At 41.4% G+C, this 14916-nt stretch overlaps 1 protein-coding gene across 7 annotated transcripts in view; it reads left to right on the forward strand.

Annotated features, from left to right (window-relative positions):
• Window positions 1-14916, forward strand: part of CEP295 (centrosomal protein 295) — a 63608-nt gene that overhangs the window by 44507 nt on the left and 4185 nt on the right. For all 7 annotated transcript variants that reach the window (XM_070749607.1, XM_070749606.1, XM_070749605.1 and 4 more), the window contains exons 19-26: window positions 258-405; window positions 2346-2570; window positions 5600-5739; window positions 6791-6935; window positions 7706-8355; window positions 9904-10029; window positions 12726-12843; window positions 14064-14252. In XM_070749607.1, the coding sequence (XP_070605708.1) occupies window positions 258-405; window positions 2346-2570; window positions 5600-5739; window positions 6791-6935; window positions 7706-8355; window positions 9904-10029; window positions 12726-12843; window positions 14064-14252 (1741 nt within the window). The remainder of the gene's footprint in view (window positions 1-257; window positions 406-2345; window positions 2571-5599; window positions 5740-6790; window positions 6936-7705; window positions 8356-9903; window positions 10030-12725; window positions 12844-14063; window positions 14253-14916) is intronic.

Raw genomic sequence — 14916 nt, forward strand, 5'->3', positions numbered from 1 at the left:
TGATGAATGAATGCATGGGTGTAGTCTGAGGAAGGGTGGGGGGACTTTGCTGGAAGTGAGGGGAGAGGATGGGATGGATGAGGAGAGCAAGAATGAGATTGACCGTTCTGAGCAGTGATGAACCTGACATGTACTGACAATTGAATACATGGAGTTTCTACACTTGAACTGAGCTCAGAACAAAATACTTTTCGATTTGAAGCACTTGTGATTGTAGCAATCAGTACTCACACTCGTGTATAATGCTCTTGCCCTAGGTAACACTTTCAAATGCGTGGTCTCCGGATTTGTTAACGTCATCAACGTGTACACAGCAGGTAGCTCATGGCTATTTTTCTTCAGTGATGCCTTCTGCAGCCAATTATATTAAAAATTACAACACGGATAATAGTCTTTCTGGCAAAGGTAAGTGTTCTGTTCCTCACTACACGTTAGTCCATGTATTGCTTGACCTGCAGTTAAACCCATATATCCTCCAATGCAGTGTTTCCCAACCTTTTTTGAGCCGCGGCACATTATTCATATTTTCAAAATCCTGGGGAACATTGAACCGGGGGGAGGGGGGGGCTTGGGGGCTAAAGAAAAGTTTGGACAAAAAAAAATATCTCTCTTCCTCCCTTTCGCTCTATTTCTCCCTCTTTCTCTCTCTTCCTTCCTTCCCTTCTTTCTCTCTCCATCCCTCTTTCTTCCTTCCTCTCTTTTTTGCTCTATTTCTCTCCCTCCTTCCCTTCCTCTATGTCTTGCTCTCTCCCTTGCTCTCTCTCTCTCTGTCTCTCTTGCTATCTTTCTTGCTTTTTTCTCTTTCTTGCTCTCTCTCTCTCTCTTTCACTGTCTCTTGCTATATGTCTCTTTCTCTCTCTGCCTCTCTTGCTATCTCTCTCTCTCTCTCTTTCTCTGTCTCTCTTTCTCTCTCTGTCTCTCTTGCTATGTCTCTCTTTCTTTCTCTCTCTCTGCCTCTCTTGCTGTCTCTCTTTCTCTGCCTCTCTTGCTATGTCTCTCTTTCTCTCTCTCTCTCTCTCTCTCGGCTGACTGCGAGCGGGAGCCCTGACGGTGGCAGCTGGACGTGCTGCTGGACGCCGTATATGCCAGCCCCGCAGCGCCAGCATGTACGGCGTCCAGCAGCACGTCCAACCGCCACCGTCGGTGCCTCCACCCTGGGTGCACTTGCTTTCAGAGTGCCAGCTGATGGGTAAAATGGGTTGGGTCAACTTCAAACAATATACAGTGATACCTCTACTTACGAACTTAATTCATTCCATGACCAGGTTCTTAAGAAGAAAAGTTTGTAAGAAGAAGCAATGTTTCCCATAGGAATCAATGTAAAAGCAAATGATGTGTGCAATTGGGGAAATCACAGGAAGGGTGGAGGCCCTGTTTCCTCCCAGGAGATTCCTAGAGGAACCCCACAGAGGCTTCTCCACACCTTTTCCGGTTACAGTTTCGGAGGCTCAGGTTTGTAAGTGGAAAATGGTTCTTGAGAAGAGGCAAATCTTGAACACCTGGTTCTTATCTAGAAAAGTTTGTAAGTAGAGGCGTTCTTAGGTAGAGGTACCACTGTGCTTGTGCTTTAGCCCCATCTAGTGACTAGAGAGACAAAATATCACTGTACTTGATATTTTGTCTCTCTAGTCACTAGATGGGGCTAAAGCACAACAACAGTATATAAAGATTGTATTTTGGGGCATATTTGTCATTTCGGTCACTAGGTGGGGCTAAAGAGCAATAACAGTATATAAAGGTTTTATATACAGTATATAGCTGAAGGGATTGGATACTGTAGCCTATAATTCTCTGCCTTACAAGGCAAAGGTTGCAGGTTCAAGTCCCAGTGGGTATGGCTAGCTGATGAGGCCAAAATAAGGACGAAATAGATCTATCCTTAATTTTCAAATTCAGCAAAAAAACATGTGACATATATATATATATATATATGTATGTATGTATGTACAGTATATGTATGTATGTATATGTATATATATACGTACATACAGTATATATATTGCATAAATAAATAGAACAAGCAAGAAGTCAAAGGTGCTTTTTCAAAAGGCAACTGGACTGTTTTTTTCTCCACTGTTGATACCTGTCCTTCCGTTCCCACCACCATCACAACTGATGAGGTTTTTGGGAAGAAAAAAATGAAGCTCTTCTTTTTCCTCAAGGGGAAAAAAGTTCAGTTGCCTTCTGTAAAAGCACCTTCGAGATAACTCTGACGGGGAGGGCTGAAAATCTCCACAGGCAGGGAGCTACAGCCTACGTTTGTGAAGTTCAAATGAAAATGTTTGGTTGATTATTTTTTTTTTTGACTTGCATAAAGTTCAGAATTATTTGCAATTGCTTTGCAGAGTCCTGTGCCGCCAAGGAGCAGACCAGCCTTTTCAGTTTTCCAGCAAAGGAGAGCGCAAGCATGCCTTCATTTCTGCAAAAACCTGATGGCTCCTCAAAGCATCCCACTTCTCTTCTCTCTTTTGAAGAAATGGAATATGATGGAAGCAAAATCCAGCAAATAATAAAGAAATACAGAAAGGATTTCAGCTGGTCATCACTGAGTAATGTATCGTCTGGCCATGGTAATGGAATTAGAAGATAATAAATGGAAGATTCCAAAGCATTCAGAAAAATTAACTCTCTGTTCATTATTTCCCCTTGCAATATATTGTTTCTACATTGTGCAGTCATTATGATTTGGGCAACATCCCCACAAATTTACTGCGACGGAATCCTCCCCTCCCACTGGAGGTTCCCAAAATATCTGTAAAATGCATCATCTTGAGGACATTGCTGCCCAATACAGTAATACCTCGTCTTATGAACTTAATTGGTTCCGTAAGTAGGTTCGTAAGGCGAAAAGTTCGTAAAACAACTGTAAAAGCGATTAATGCGTGCAAAAAGAAAAAAACTTGCAAAATGGCGCTCCGCTGGGCGCCGCCGCCCGGCTGTCACCTTTTAAAACAGCCGGGGGGCTTCTCGGTGTTCTCCTGAACCCGAACTTTTCGCGTTCAGGTTCGGGTGGCCGCCGAGAAGCGCCGCTGCCCGGCTGTCACCTTCTGAAACAGCCGGGGGGCTTCTCGGCATTCTCCCGAACACCGAACCTGGAAATTCGGGTTCGGGTTCTGGAGGCCGCCGAGAAGCGCCTGGCTGTTTCAGAAAGTTATAGCCGGGTGCCGCCGCTCACCAGAGCGCCGTTTTTGCCATCGGCGGAGGTGTTTTCGGTTGATCTGGAGGCTAGAAAGGAGGTGGGGAATCCCAATAGGGAATTCCATGGGCGGAGCTTTGATGTCATAAAGACGTCCGACCGAAAAGTTTTCCGAACCCCGGGTTCATATCACGAGGGGTTCGTATCACGAGGTACCACTGTATTACTAAACAATCTAGATAGTTGGCCATGGGCTTAGATTACCCCAGTAACTGCTAATACATAATTTAATTTTATGCATAATTGTATTCATCATTCATGATGTGTGTTTTTAGAATAATTCACTGCTCTGAGGTTTTCTATTTTGGTAGACACTTTATATGCTGTTTTTGTCATTTATGTATTGATGCTATATTTATTTACACAGCACTGTGTTTTCTCGAAAATAAGACCCTGTTTTATATTTTGTTTGAACCCTGAAAAGGGCTCTTGGCCTTATTGACATGTACTCAAAACCCAGATTGGGCTTATTATCAGGGGAATGTCTCATTTTGGGGGAAATAGGGTATGAGATACACACACACACACACACACACACACACACACATTACCAGGGGTGAAATCCAGCAGGTTCTGAGGAACTAGTAGCGGAAATTTTGAGTAGTTCAGAGAACCAGCAAATACCACCGCTGGCTGGCGTGAGGCATTTAGACTTAGACTTATATACCGCTTCACAATGCTTTACAGCCCTCTCTAAGCAGTTTACAGAGAGTAAGCATATTACCCCCAACAATCTGGGTCCTCATTTTACTGACCTTGGAAGGATGGAAGGCTGAGTCAGTCTTGAGCCTACTGAGATTCGATCTGCCAAACTGCTGGCAGCTGGTGATCAGCAGAAATAGCTTGCAGTACTGTACTCTAACCACTGCACCACCAAGAGTATTATTATTATTATTATTATTATTATTATTATTATTATTATTATTATTAATAATAATAATCAGATTTGTATGCCGCCCCTCTCCGCAGACTCGGAGAGGGGCGGAGAGGGGCGTCTAACAACAATAAAAAGACAATGTAAACAAATCTAATATTAAAAATAATCTAAAAAACCCCAATTTAAAGAACCAATCATACATACAAACATACCATGTATAAATTCTATAAGCCTAGGGGGAAGGGAAAATTTCAATTCCCCCATGCCTGACGACAGAGGTGGGTTTTGAGGAGCTTACGAAAGGCAAGGAGGGTGGGGGCAACTCTGATATCCGAGGGGAGTTGGTTCCAGAGGGTCGGGGCCGCCACAGAGAAGGCCAACTCTGTGGGACTTCACTGGTCGCTGGGATTCATGCGGCAGAAGGAATTAGCATTTGCACTATCCTTTGCCTGGAGTGGGGTGAGAATAGAGATTCTGCAGCATCCTTCCCCTGGAGTGGAGAGGGAATGGGGATTTTGCAGTATCCTTCCCTTGCCACGCCCACCAAGCCACACCTTACCCACCAAGCCCTGCCCACAGAACCAGCAGTAAAAAGAACTGGATTTCACCACCGCACACTACATGCAGTGGATCAACAGGATTGCAGTTACACAATAGACCCAAAGTTATGTGAGTGAAAAAAATATATATTGTTTTAATGTTGCATTTTAAAGTCACTGTCCCCCTGAATTTTGCAGTCTGGGAAAATTTGCATCGAGTTGGTATTCTGCCGCATGAGTCCCAGCGACTGGTTAGGTCCCACAGAGTTGGCCTTCTCCGGGTCCCGTCGACTAAACAATGTCGTTTGGCGGGACCCAGGAGAAGAGCCTTCTCTGTGGCGGCCCCGACCCTCTGGAACCAGCTCCCCCCAGATATCAGAGTTGCCCCCACCCTCCTCGCCTTTCGCAAGCTCCTTAAAACCCACCTCTGTCGTCAGGCATGGGGGAATTGAAATTTCTCTTCCCCCTAGGCTTATAGAATTTATACATGGTATGCTTGTATGTATGAGTGGTTCTTTAAATTGGGGTTTTTTAGATTATTTTTAATATTAGATTTGTTCACATTGTCTTTTTTATTGTTATTAGCCGCCCCGAGTCTTCGGAGAGGGGTGGCATACAAATCTAATAAATACAAATACAAAATACAAATTCCCCACTGACACAATGTTAGATTTCTTTATTTTTTTCCCCCAGTATTAGCCAAATGTTTTTATTATTTACTCCACATGTCGTTTTACTTCCAATTTTATGATTCCATCTTACAATACAACTTGGTCTTCCTGAGTTTATAGAGTTCCCATAGTGCAGGGGTCCCCAAACTTGGCAACTTTTAAGACTTGTGAACTTCAGCTCCCAGAATTCTGGGAGTTGAAGTCCACAAGTCTTAAGAGTTGCCAAAGTTTGAAGACCCAGTTTGAAGACTGCCAAGTAACAATCCACAAATGAACGCGTGTGGTTCTGTCTCAAATCCCATCTCATTTATTTTAGATCCAGCAATTGGACTTGATGCTACTGACATCGAAAGGAATTTCCCCAACTTCCACCGTGAACTTTTTCAGCCTTTGAAACCGAGTTCTGATTTTGATATCTCCTCAACTCTTTCTCAAAGCAGCAAAGACTTAAGCAAGGTATTTTTGAACGTAGAAAAATTTGAGAATTATTATTCTTTGGAAAATGTCAGCTCTTCCAAAGTACATTCATTATGGCAAATAGGGCACTAAGGCTGTGACCCTTTAGCCAATGTCCTCGACTTACAACAGTTCATTTAGTGACGTTTCAAAGTTATAACAGCACTGGAAAAAGTGAATTACGACCATTTTTCACACTTAAGACCCCTGCAGTATCCCTGCGGTGATGTGTTCAAAATTCAGCTGCTTGGCAACTGACTCACATTTATGACAGTTATAGTGTCTTGTGGGGGTGGGTGGGTGAATCATGTGATAACTTTTTTTATTACCCCCCCTCAATTCCCCCCATGCCTGAAAATTTTCCCTTCCCCCTAGGCTTATAGAATTTATACATGGTATGCTTGTATGTATGATTGGGTTTAAAATTTGGGTTTTTAAGATTATTTTTAATATTAGATTTGTTTACATTGTCTTTTTTATTGTTGTTAGCCGCCCTGAGTCTTCGGAGAGGGGCGGCATACAAATCAGATAGATAGATAGATAGATAGATAGATAGATAGATAGATAGATAGATAGATAGATAGATAACCACCTTAACAAGCAATGGGGAAGATTGACTTGATTCAATTCAATTCAATGATTCACTTAACAACCCTGTTACTAATTTAACAACTGCAGTGATTCCCTTAACAACTACAGAAAGAAAGGTGCTAAGATGGAGCAAAGTCCACTTAACTGTTCTGCTTAACAACATAAATTTGGGGCTCACTTGTGGTCGTAGGGTGAAGACTAACTGTAATCTATGTAACTTAGGTCCCAATGAAGTACGTAACATGGTTGTATATAGTGGGCTGACAGTTTTGTTGCTGCATGATGGTTGCAAAATACCTCTGCCACCATTTCAATCCCAGTTGTTCCAATTCTACCAAATCATTCGTAAGGCTAGAACAACATATGTTATGATGAGAAAACTCCCAACAGTTTTTAGCCACCTGTCTTGAAATCCTCATGCCACACCTTGATTCATCCCTCATGCATTTTTATTCTCTAGGTTTCAGATTTATCTAAGAGTCAGGATTTAACATCTTCTATCATAGAAGAGGGAAGGAACAGTACTTTATTTCCTAACAGAGGAAACCAAAGCTATTCTCAGCTAAAGGAACAGAGGGATGAAAGGATGGATCAGCCAAGGCAAGGTAATTGTTTACTCAGTCGGGGAAAATGTTTTTAAAAGTTAAACTTTCCTGTATTAACAAAGGGGAGAATATTTGAATAGGTGCTGACCTATTAAACTTTCAATTTTAGGTTCCAAAGGTTCGGTTTGTTTCAAGCTTCTCTGATTTTTCCCAGCAGATTTTACACCAAAGATATTCATTCATTCATTCATAAACTCACTCACTCATTCACTCACTCATTTGATTTCTATAGACGTCAATCTCACCAAAAAATTCTAGGCGGCTTACTTCAGAGACATAGCAGTATATTAATTTTTTTTTAAAAATAATTTTTATTGAGTAATTTTTTAAAAAAATATACTTTATTAATTTATACAAAAAGGAATAAAACAGGAGGAAGGGGGATGGGAGTACAGAAAAGAAAAGTGGGAGGAGAGTGGGGTAAACAGTATTGTTATATCACAGCTTATATATATTATTGTATATACATTTCAGGTATTTGTCCATATATAAATATTTCGTATTCAGAGTTCTTATTTAAATATCTTATAGCTATAATATTTAATAATCCAACAGTAATGTGGGAAAAGAAAGGGTAGAAAGGGAGAAAAGGGAGAAAAAAAGAGAAGAGAGAAAGAAGAGAGAGATAGCAAAAAAAAAAAGAGAGATATTGAGTAATTTTTTAATGCGAGTAATAATTACTCCTTCCTCTGCTTCGGTCTTCTAAAAGTTATGTTCTGAATTTATGTATACATAATCTCGTCTAAAAACAGTTTTCTGCCATTTCTCAGCTGTTCAACAGGTTGCCGAAGAATTTTCTGAGCTGCTGCCTCTGGAAAGTACCTTGCACAACAGTTTTGATAGATCCGGAGCCTTTAGTTTCAACCTTGAAGAAAACCTTGAGCTAAACAAGGAATGCGTTGAGGACCATGTCGTTCTTTCCCCCGAGACTGGCTCATGCGAGGACCCGCAAGATGATGGCGACTTTCCTTACGTCTGTTCGTCCATTGAAAACTTTCGCAACCTTACGCCGGTGGAAGACCAGCACTCCATTTACAAGATCATTCCGAGTTTTGGCCCAAGGAAAAATACTCCTGAGCGGACAGAATCGGCAAAAGAGGACAGGAACTCAATGACAGAGAGCCTCTCCTTCGTTGAACTAGCCACAATGCCGTTCAGCGAAAACAATGAAACGGGGATCAGGAACAGATTGATAGAAAATGACGTGGCACAATGTGATCTAAATTCCACGCAGGGGCAGAGTTTTCCAAAAGCGAAGGTTCTTGTGGGTCGGCCTCAAGAAATGAACTCTAGCAGTCCCTTTCAGAATTGTGCTGAAGAAAATATCAGTCATCCCACCACGTTTCCACAACCAAATATGGAGGCCATCCAGGCTAAAAGCTTGGATTGCCGTTTGTCACAGGGCAGCATCCCTGTTTGGGTAAGACTTTATGATCTGAGATGGAGATGGTTTGTTTTGTTTGTTTGTTTCGACTTCTCTGACACCCAATCCCAATGGAATAAATGGGCCTTATTCCAATTCTTTGCTATTTCCATGGGTCACTCACACATGCACAGAATTACAGAGCAAACAGTGTATATCATCTGTACTGTTTGCTGGGAGGCAGAAGCAGATTTTTTTCCTTGTTTTTCTTTCCCAAAACTAAGGTGCATCTCAAGTGTGTGTGTCTTGTTTGTTTGTTTGTTTGTTTGTTTGTTTATTTATTTATTTATTTATTAGATTTGTATGCCACCCCTCTCCGAAGACTCGGGGCGGCTAACAATGAAAAGACAATGTAAACAAATCTAATATTAAAAATAATATAAAAAACCCCAATTTAAAGAACCACTCATACATACAAGTATACCATGTATAAATTCTATAAGTCTAGGGGAAGGGAAATTTCAATTCCCCCATGCCTGACGACAGAGGTGGGTTTTAAGGAGCTTGCGAAAGGTAAGGAGGGTGGGGGCAACTCTGATATCCGGGGGGAGCTGGTTCCAGAGGGTCGGGGCTGCCACAGAGAAGGCTCTTCTCCTGGGTCCCACCAAATGACATTGCTTAGTCGATGGGACCCGGAGAAGGCCAACTCTGTGGGACCTAACCGGTCGCTGGGATTCGTGTGGCAGAAGGCGGTCCTGGAGATAGTCTGGTCCGATGCCATGTAGGGCTTTATAGGTCATAACCAACACTTTGAATTGTGACCGGAAACTGATCAGCAACCAATGCAGACTGCGGAGTGTTGGTGTAACATGGGCATATCTTGGGAAGCCCATGATTGCTCCCGCAGCTGCATTCTGCACGATCTGAAGTTTCCGAACACTTTTCAAAGGTAGCCCCATGTAGAGAGCATTACAGTAGTTGAACCTCGAGGTGATGAGGGCATAAGTGACTGTGAGCAGTGAGTCCCGGTCCAGATAGGCCACAACTGGTGCACCAGGCGAACCTGGGCAAACACCCCGCTCGCCACAGCTTATACTCTAAAAAATACAGTAATTAAAACATTAAAGGAATACAGTGGTACATAAAGATATTTATTTAATTAAATCTGTATGCCGCCCACTCCCGAAGGACTCATAAAATAAAAATAACATCGTTTAATTTATAATTGTTCAAATGCCAGAAGAAAAAAAACAAGATTTATAGACACAGGCTAAATAAAGTAGGTAAGAACTAAACTGCTTTCTCTGAGAGAAAGGTCCATGATGGGGAATTGCCAAAGTGACGGTCCTATTCCATCAACAGCTCTTTTTGTGGCATGGCTCATGTGTTGACCTTTTGCCCTAAAGCAGGGGCAATTTTAAGAATTATGGACTTCAACTCCCAGAATCCCCAGCCAGCATGGTGCTAAGGAATTCTAGCAGTTAAAGTCCACAGGTCCTAAAGTTTGGGGACCCCTGCCCTAAAGGGTTGCGATAGAATGATGCAGTTCTTGAACAGATTGCAGAAGTTCTGATTATTTACTCTTTCCTATAATTAATTTCCTAGGAGACCCTTACAGGAAGAGGCATCATGGAAGAACCGGACCTGACGCTAGTAAGCTCTAATGACATCAGCACTGCGGAATCAGAGCTTATAGCTGGTGATCGTTTGGAAGTTAAGGACCGTCCCCAGGTAAAAACGTGGGGAGTGATAACACTGGGGAACAGCTATTTCATTTTTAAAAATCTGTGACTTCTTTTCAACTAACTTTTGGCCTCTGGATCCAAAAATAACCAGTTTTTGTCTATCATGTGAACTTTTTAAGTGACAGGATACCCTCAAAAGTCATACAAGTTGTGCACATAAAGGAAAGGAAAGGAAAAACATACCAAATATACTGTTTACAAAGAATAATTTTATTCATACAAAGGCTATAATAGCTACTGCAAGTTAAATTGTTTTCATACAAATTGTTTTTTTATCGAACAGTAATTATACATACGAAGGTAAAAAATTTCGCTTATAGCTTTTTCTGCAGTAATCTGTGGACATTCTCACTTGATGCTCCAACAATAGTCAGCCATCATATGTATATTCCATCTCCCTTGATACCGTTCCTCCATGACCTTCAAATTCGGTGGAATCGCTCACCCTGCTCATCACTGATTGCACCAAGATTTTCCAGGAAGTTAGATGGCTATGTAAAAAATGCAATATGAAGTTCATGTTTAACTATAAAAAAGCTCAAAAATCAAACTCAACAGAAATTGTGTTACAAATTGTTCCCCAGTGTAATAGACACATTTTAAATTTGGCTATATGAATGACGAATTTACAAAATGTGAGCAATGGTGGCATCCTATAGAATAAGGTTTGGTAGGGAAGGTTTGCCTATTTGCCGATGACTCTAAAGTGTGCAATAGGGTTGATATTCCTGGAGGGGTCTGTAATATGGTAAATGATTTAGCGTTACTAGATAAATGGTCAAAGCAATGGAAACTGCAGTTTAATGTTTCCAAATGTAAAATAATGCACTTGGGGAAAAGGAATCCTAAATCTGAGTATTGCATTGGCAGTTCTGTGTTAGCAAAAACTTCAGAAGAGAAGGATTTAGGGGTAGTGATTTCTGACAGTCTCAAAATGGGTGAACAGTGTGGTCGGGCGGTAGGAAAGGCAAGTAGGATGCTTGGCTGCATAGCTAGGGGCATAACAAGCAGGAAGAGGGAGATTGTGATCCCCTTATATAGAGCGCTGGTGAGACCACATTTGGAGTACTGTGTTCAGTTCTGGAGACCTCACCTACAAAAAGATATTGACAAAATTGAACGGGTCCAAAGACGGGCTACAAGAATGGTGGAAGGTCTTAAGTATAAAACGTATCAGGAAAGACTGAATGAACTCAATCTGTATAGTCTGGAAGACAGAAGGAAAAGGGGGGACATGATCGAAACATTTAAATATGTTAAAGGGTTAAATAGGGTTCAGGAGGGAAGTGTTTTTAACAGGAAAGTGAACACAAGAACAAGGGGACACAATCTGAAGTTAGTTGGGGGAAAGATCAAAGGCAACATGAGAAAATATTATTTTACTGAAAGAGTAGTAGATCCTTGGAACAAACTTCCAGCAGACGTGGTAGATAAATCCACAGTAACTGAATTTAAACATGCCTGGGATAAACATATATCCATCCTAAGATAAAATACAGGAAATAGTAAAAGGGCAGACTAGATGGACCAAGAGGTCTTTTTCTGCCGTCAGTCTTCTATGTTTCTAATAAGAGGGCTTTGCATTTACTGGCCATTTGGCTGCTTACTAAGATAATATTGGGCAAACTGGTTGCAATAGCATTTAAGGACAGGATTGTGGCCACTAAGGAAAATGTGACACCACATGACTACATCCCTTAGTGATGGCAATCCTGGTTGCTGTTGAAACCTTAAGATGCAGCACTTGAGTTGAGGGAGGCTAGAGAGCACCTGGGAAACCCAGTACAAGCTTTGCTGGCAGCTGGACTGCAACAGGCAGGAATGCCTTATAACCATCGCTCCCACCTTTGACTTTGTGTGTGGAAAACCCCAAGGAGCTTCCTATGACCGTGGCTCCCAGCATTGTAATAAGTTGACTGGATTGTGATCATGTGATTAGAGGGCTGTTGCAATGGCTGAGACTTCAGGGACTAATTGTATATCCAGTTTTTTCATCGCCGAACTGACATTGAACCATGGACATAAGCTGAGGACTATCTGTAAATTGAGACCAATATAATAATAATAATAATAATTATTATTATTATTATTATTATTATTATTATTATTATTATTATTTATTAGATTTGTATGCCGCCCCTCTCCGAAGACTCAGGGTGGCTCACAACAATAATAAAACAATATTACAATGAAACAAATCTAATATTAAAAACATCTAAAACCCCATCATTTAAAACCATGCAACACACACATACCAAACATAAAGTATAAAAGCCTGGGGGAGGTGTCTCAGTTCCCCCATGCCTGGCGGTACAGGTGAGTCTTAAGTAATTTGCGAAAGACAAGGAGGGTGGGGGCAGTTCTAATCTCTGGGGGGAGTTGATTCCAGAGGGCCGGGGCCGCCACAGAGAAGGCTATTCTCCTGGGGCCTGCCAAACGACATTGTTTAGTTGACGGGACCCGGAGAAGGCCAACTCTGGGACCTTATCGGCCGCTAATTCGTGCGCTAGAAGGTGATTCCAGTTTAAAAGTGCTTTTCTTTTAAACTTCAGCTATTATTTGTTTTAGGTGTGTGTGCCTCCTTTTAGTGGTTGTTCTTTTTAATGCATCAACCCTTAATATTCCAACACTACTTCACTTACTAGTGTATAGTTATGTAGTTTTTTGGTTTTTTTGGGACAGAGCAGAGGATTTTTCCCCTTGAACCCAGAAAGGGATGAATTTCTCGCTCAAATGGATTCTCCACCAATAACTTCAAGCCCCCCAAATGATCCAGATATAAACTACAAGCCAACAGACGGTATGTATGCGGTACTTTGGAAATGTATGAATGTAAATAATTCAGTGTAAATAATGTATGTCTTATGTATTTGTAATGTAAATTTAAAGTAAATATAAAGTTTTAATTAGGGTTTAGAATTTAGTTTGTTTTTCTTGACTTCTTTTTATTGTTATTGTTACTTGTAATTTACACTGTTGTAAGCAACCCTGAGTCCTTTGGGATTGGGCAGCATAGAAATAAAATAAATAAATAAATGAGTCAGATAAAATCTTGATATTTAGAGATGATAGCAGCTTGAATTAAAAATTGTAAAACTGTACCCAGATAGTCCTCAACTTAACAACCACCATTGAGGCCAGAATGTATGTTGCTAGGTGAGAAATTTGTTGGGAGTTTTGCCTATTTTACAGCCTTTTTTTGTCACATTTGTTAAGTAAATCATTGCAATTGCTAAATTTGCTTGGTGTTAACATGGTTGCTATGTCAACAACCTAGCAAAATATGATCACATGAACCCAGGAAGCTGCAACCGTCATAAATATGAAACAGTTTGTCAAGTATCTGGATATAAGTCGCTTGAACATTGGGATGCTGCAATGATTACAAGTGTGAAAAATGATCAGAAGTCACTTTTCATTCCCATTGTGACTTTGAATGGTCACTAATGAACTATTGTTGAGGACTAGCCGTAGTCTTGTGTGAATGAAGGCCAGTACACATGTCCCAGGATAATGTTGCAGGATCCAATCTTGACTTTCACCAGGGTCAGAGGTTTATTCTTCCCTGTTTTGGGTTCATGCTGGAGCCAATGGTGAAATCTACTGGTTCTGTTGGTCTCTCTCTCTCTCTCTCTGATTCTCTTTCTCTCTGTCTGTTTCTGACTCTCTCTTTCTCTGTCTCTATCTCCGTCTCTGACTATCTGTCTATCCCTATCTCTCTGTCTGTCTCTGACTCTATCTGTCTCTGTCTGTCTATCTCTGTCTGTGTGTGTGTGTGTGTCTGTCTGTCTCTGTGTCTCACTCTGTTTCTCTCTCTATGTATGTATGTGTGTGTGTGTGTGTGTTAAAGGATTATGCTCTGTAAAAATCTGCATTTCCAAAATGTTTCTTGCCCTCAAACCTATGATAATGACTGTTTACTGAGTTTGTTATATATTTTGCCCCGTGGGGCTGGGGTTGTTCCCATTTATAAAAATATACATCTTTTTCCCCCCTCTCTCCCCACAATTATATTGTCAGAGCTTGGACCTGTCCACAGCAACCTGCAGGAATCCTTTTTGAAGCAGAAGAAAGATTTCATTGAGAGATCTTTGAAAAGGGTGGAGAAAGTAAAAAACCGAGAGCGGAGCTGTGAAAAGACTCAGATTAAGGAATTGCCACTGAGGAAACCACAACTCCATAAACGAAAAGTAAATCGAGCGCCTCATGGTAATTATCAGCAAACAAGTATAAACTCAGAGAGAGGAGTATGAAATGTGAACCAATCATTTAGAACAAAGGTCTCCAACCTCGGTTATTTTAAGACTTGTGGACTTCAAATCCCAGAAATCCTCAGCCAACTCTGGGAATTGAAGTCCATAAGTCTTAAAGTTGGCTGAGGAACTCTGGGAGTTGAACTCCACAAGTCTTAAAGTTGTTAAGATTGGAGACCCCTGGTGCTGTGGCTCGCCCATGCCCCAGGAAGCTGGTCATGGATCCTGAGGACCAAGAGGCAGTTGTGGCACAGTATCATCTGCCTGTGCACCTAGCACCTGAGTCCGATAGTGAGAAGATGCACAAGTGATGCAGAAAAAGAGGAGGAGCCTCTTCTTCTCGATGCTAGGGCTCGCAGGGCTGATAGAAGACAAGAGTGGCTATGCAGAAGGAGGTCTCCTCAACAGTAGAGCTGCAAGCTAATTGGCCATGCCCTTAGACTACTTAAGTCCTAATGCTGAACATAGTTGCAGGGAACAACATCACTTCTAAATCGTAACCTCTGCATTTCCAGTTTTCATTCCAGCACGGATCTTGTTTCTTGCATTTTCTAGTTTTGGGACTTGTGCCAAGTACAGGAAGACTTGCCAATGTATCTCTCAGACTTCAGCCAGCTGTT

This window comes from Erythrolamprus reginae, chromosome 4 (assembly GCF_031021105.1).
Source record: "Erythrolamprus reginae isolate rEryReg1 chromosome 4, rEryReg1.hap1, whole genome shotgun sequence".
NCBI lineage: Eukaryota > Metazoa > Chordata > Lepidosauria > Squamata > Dipsadidae > Erythrolamprus > Erythrolamprus reginae.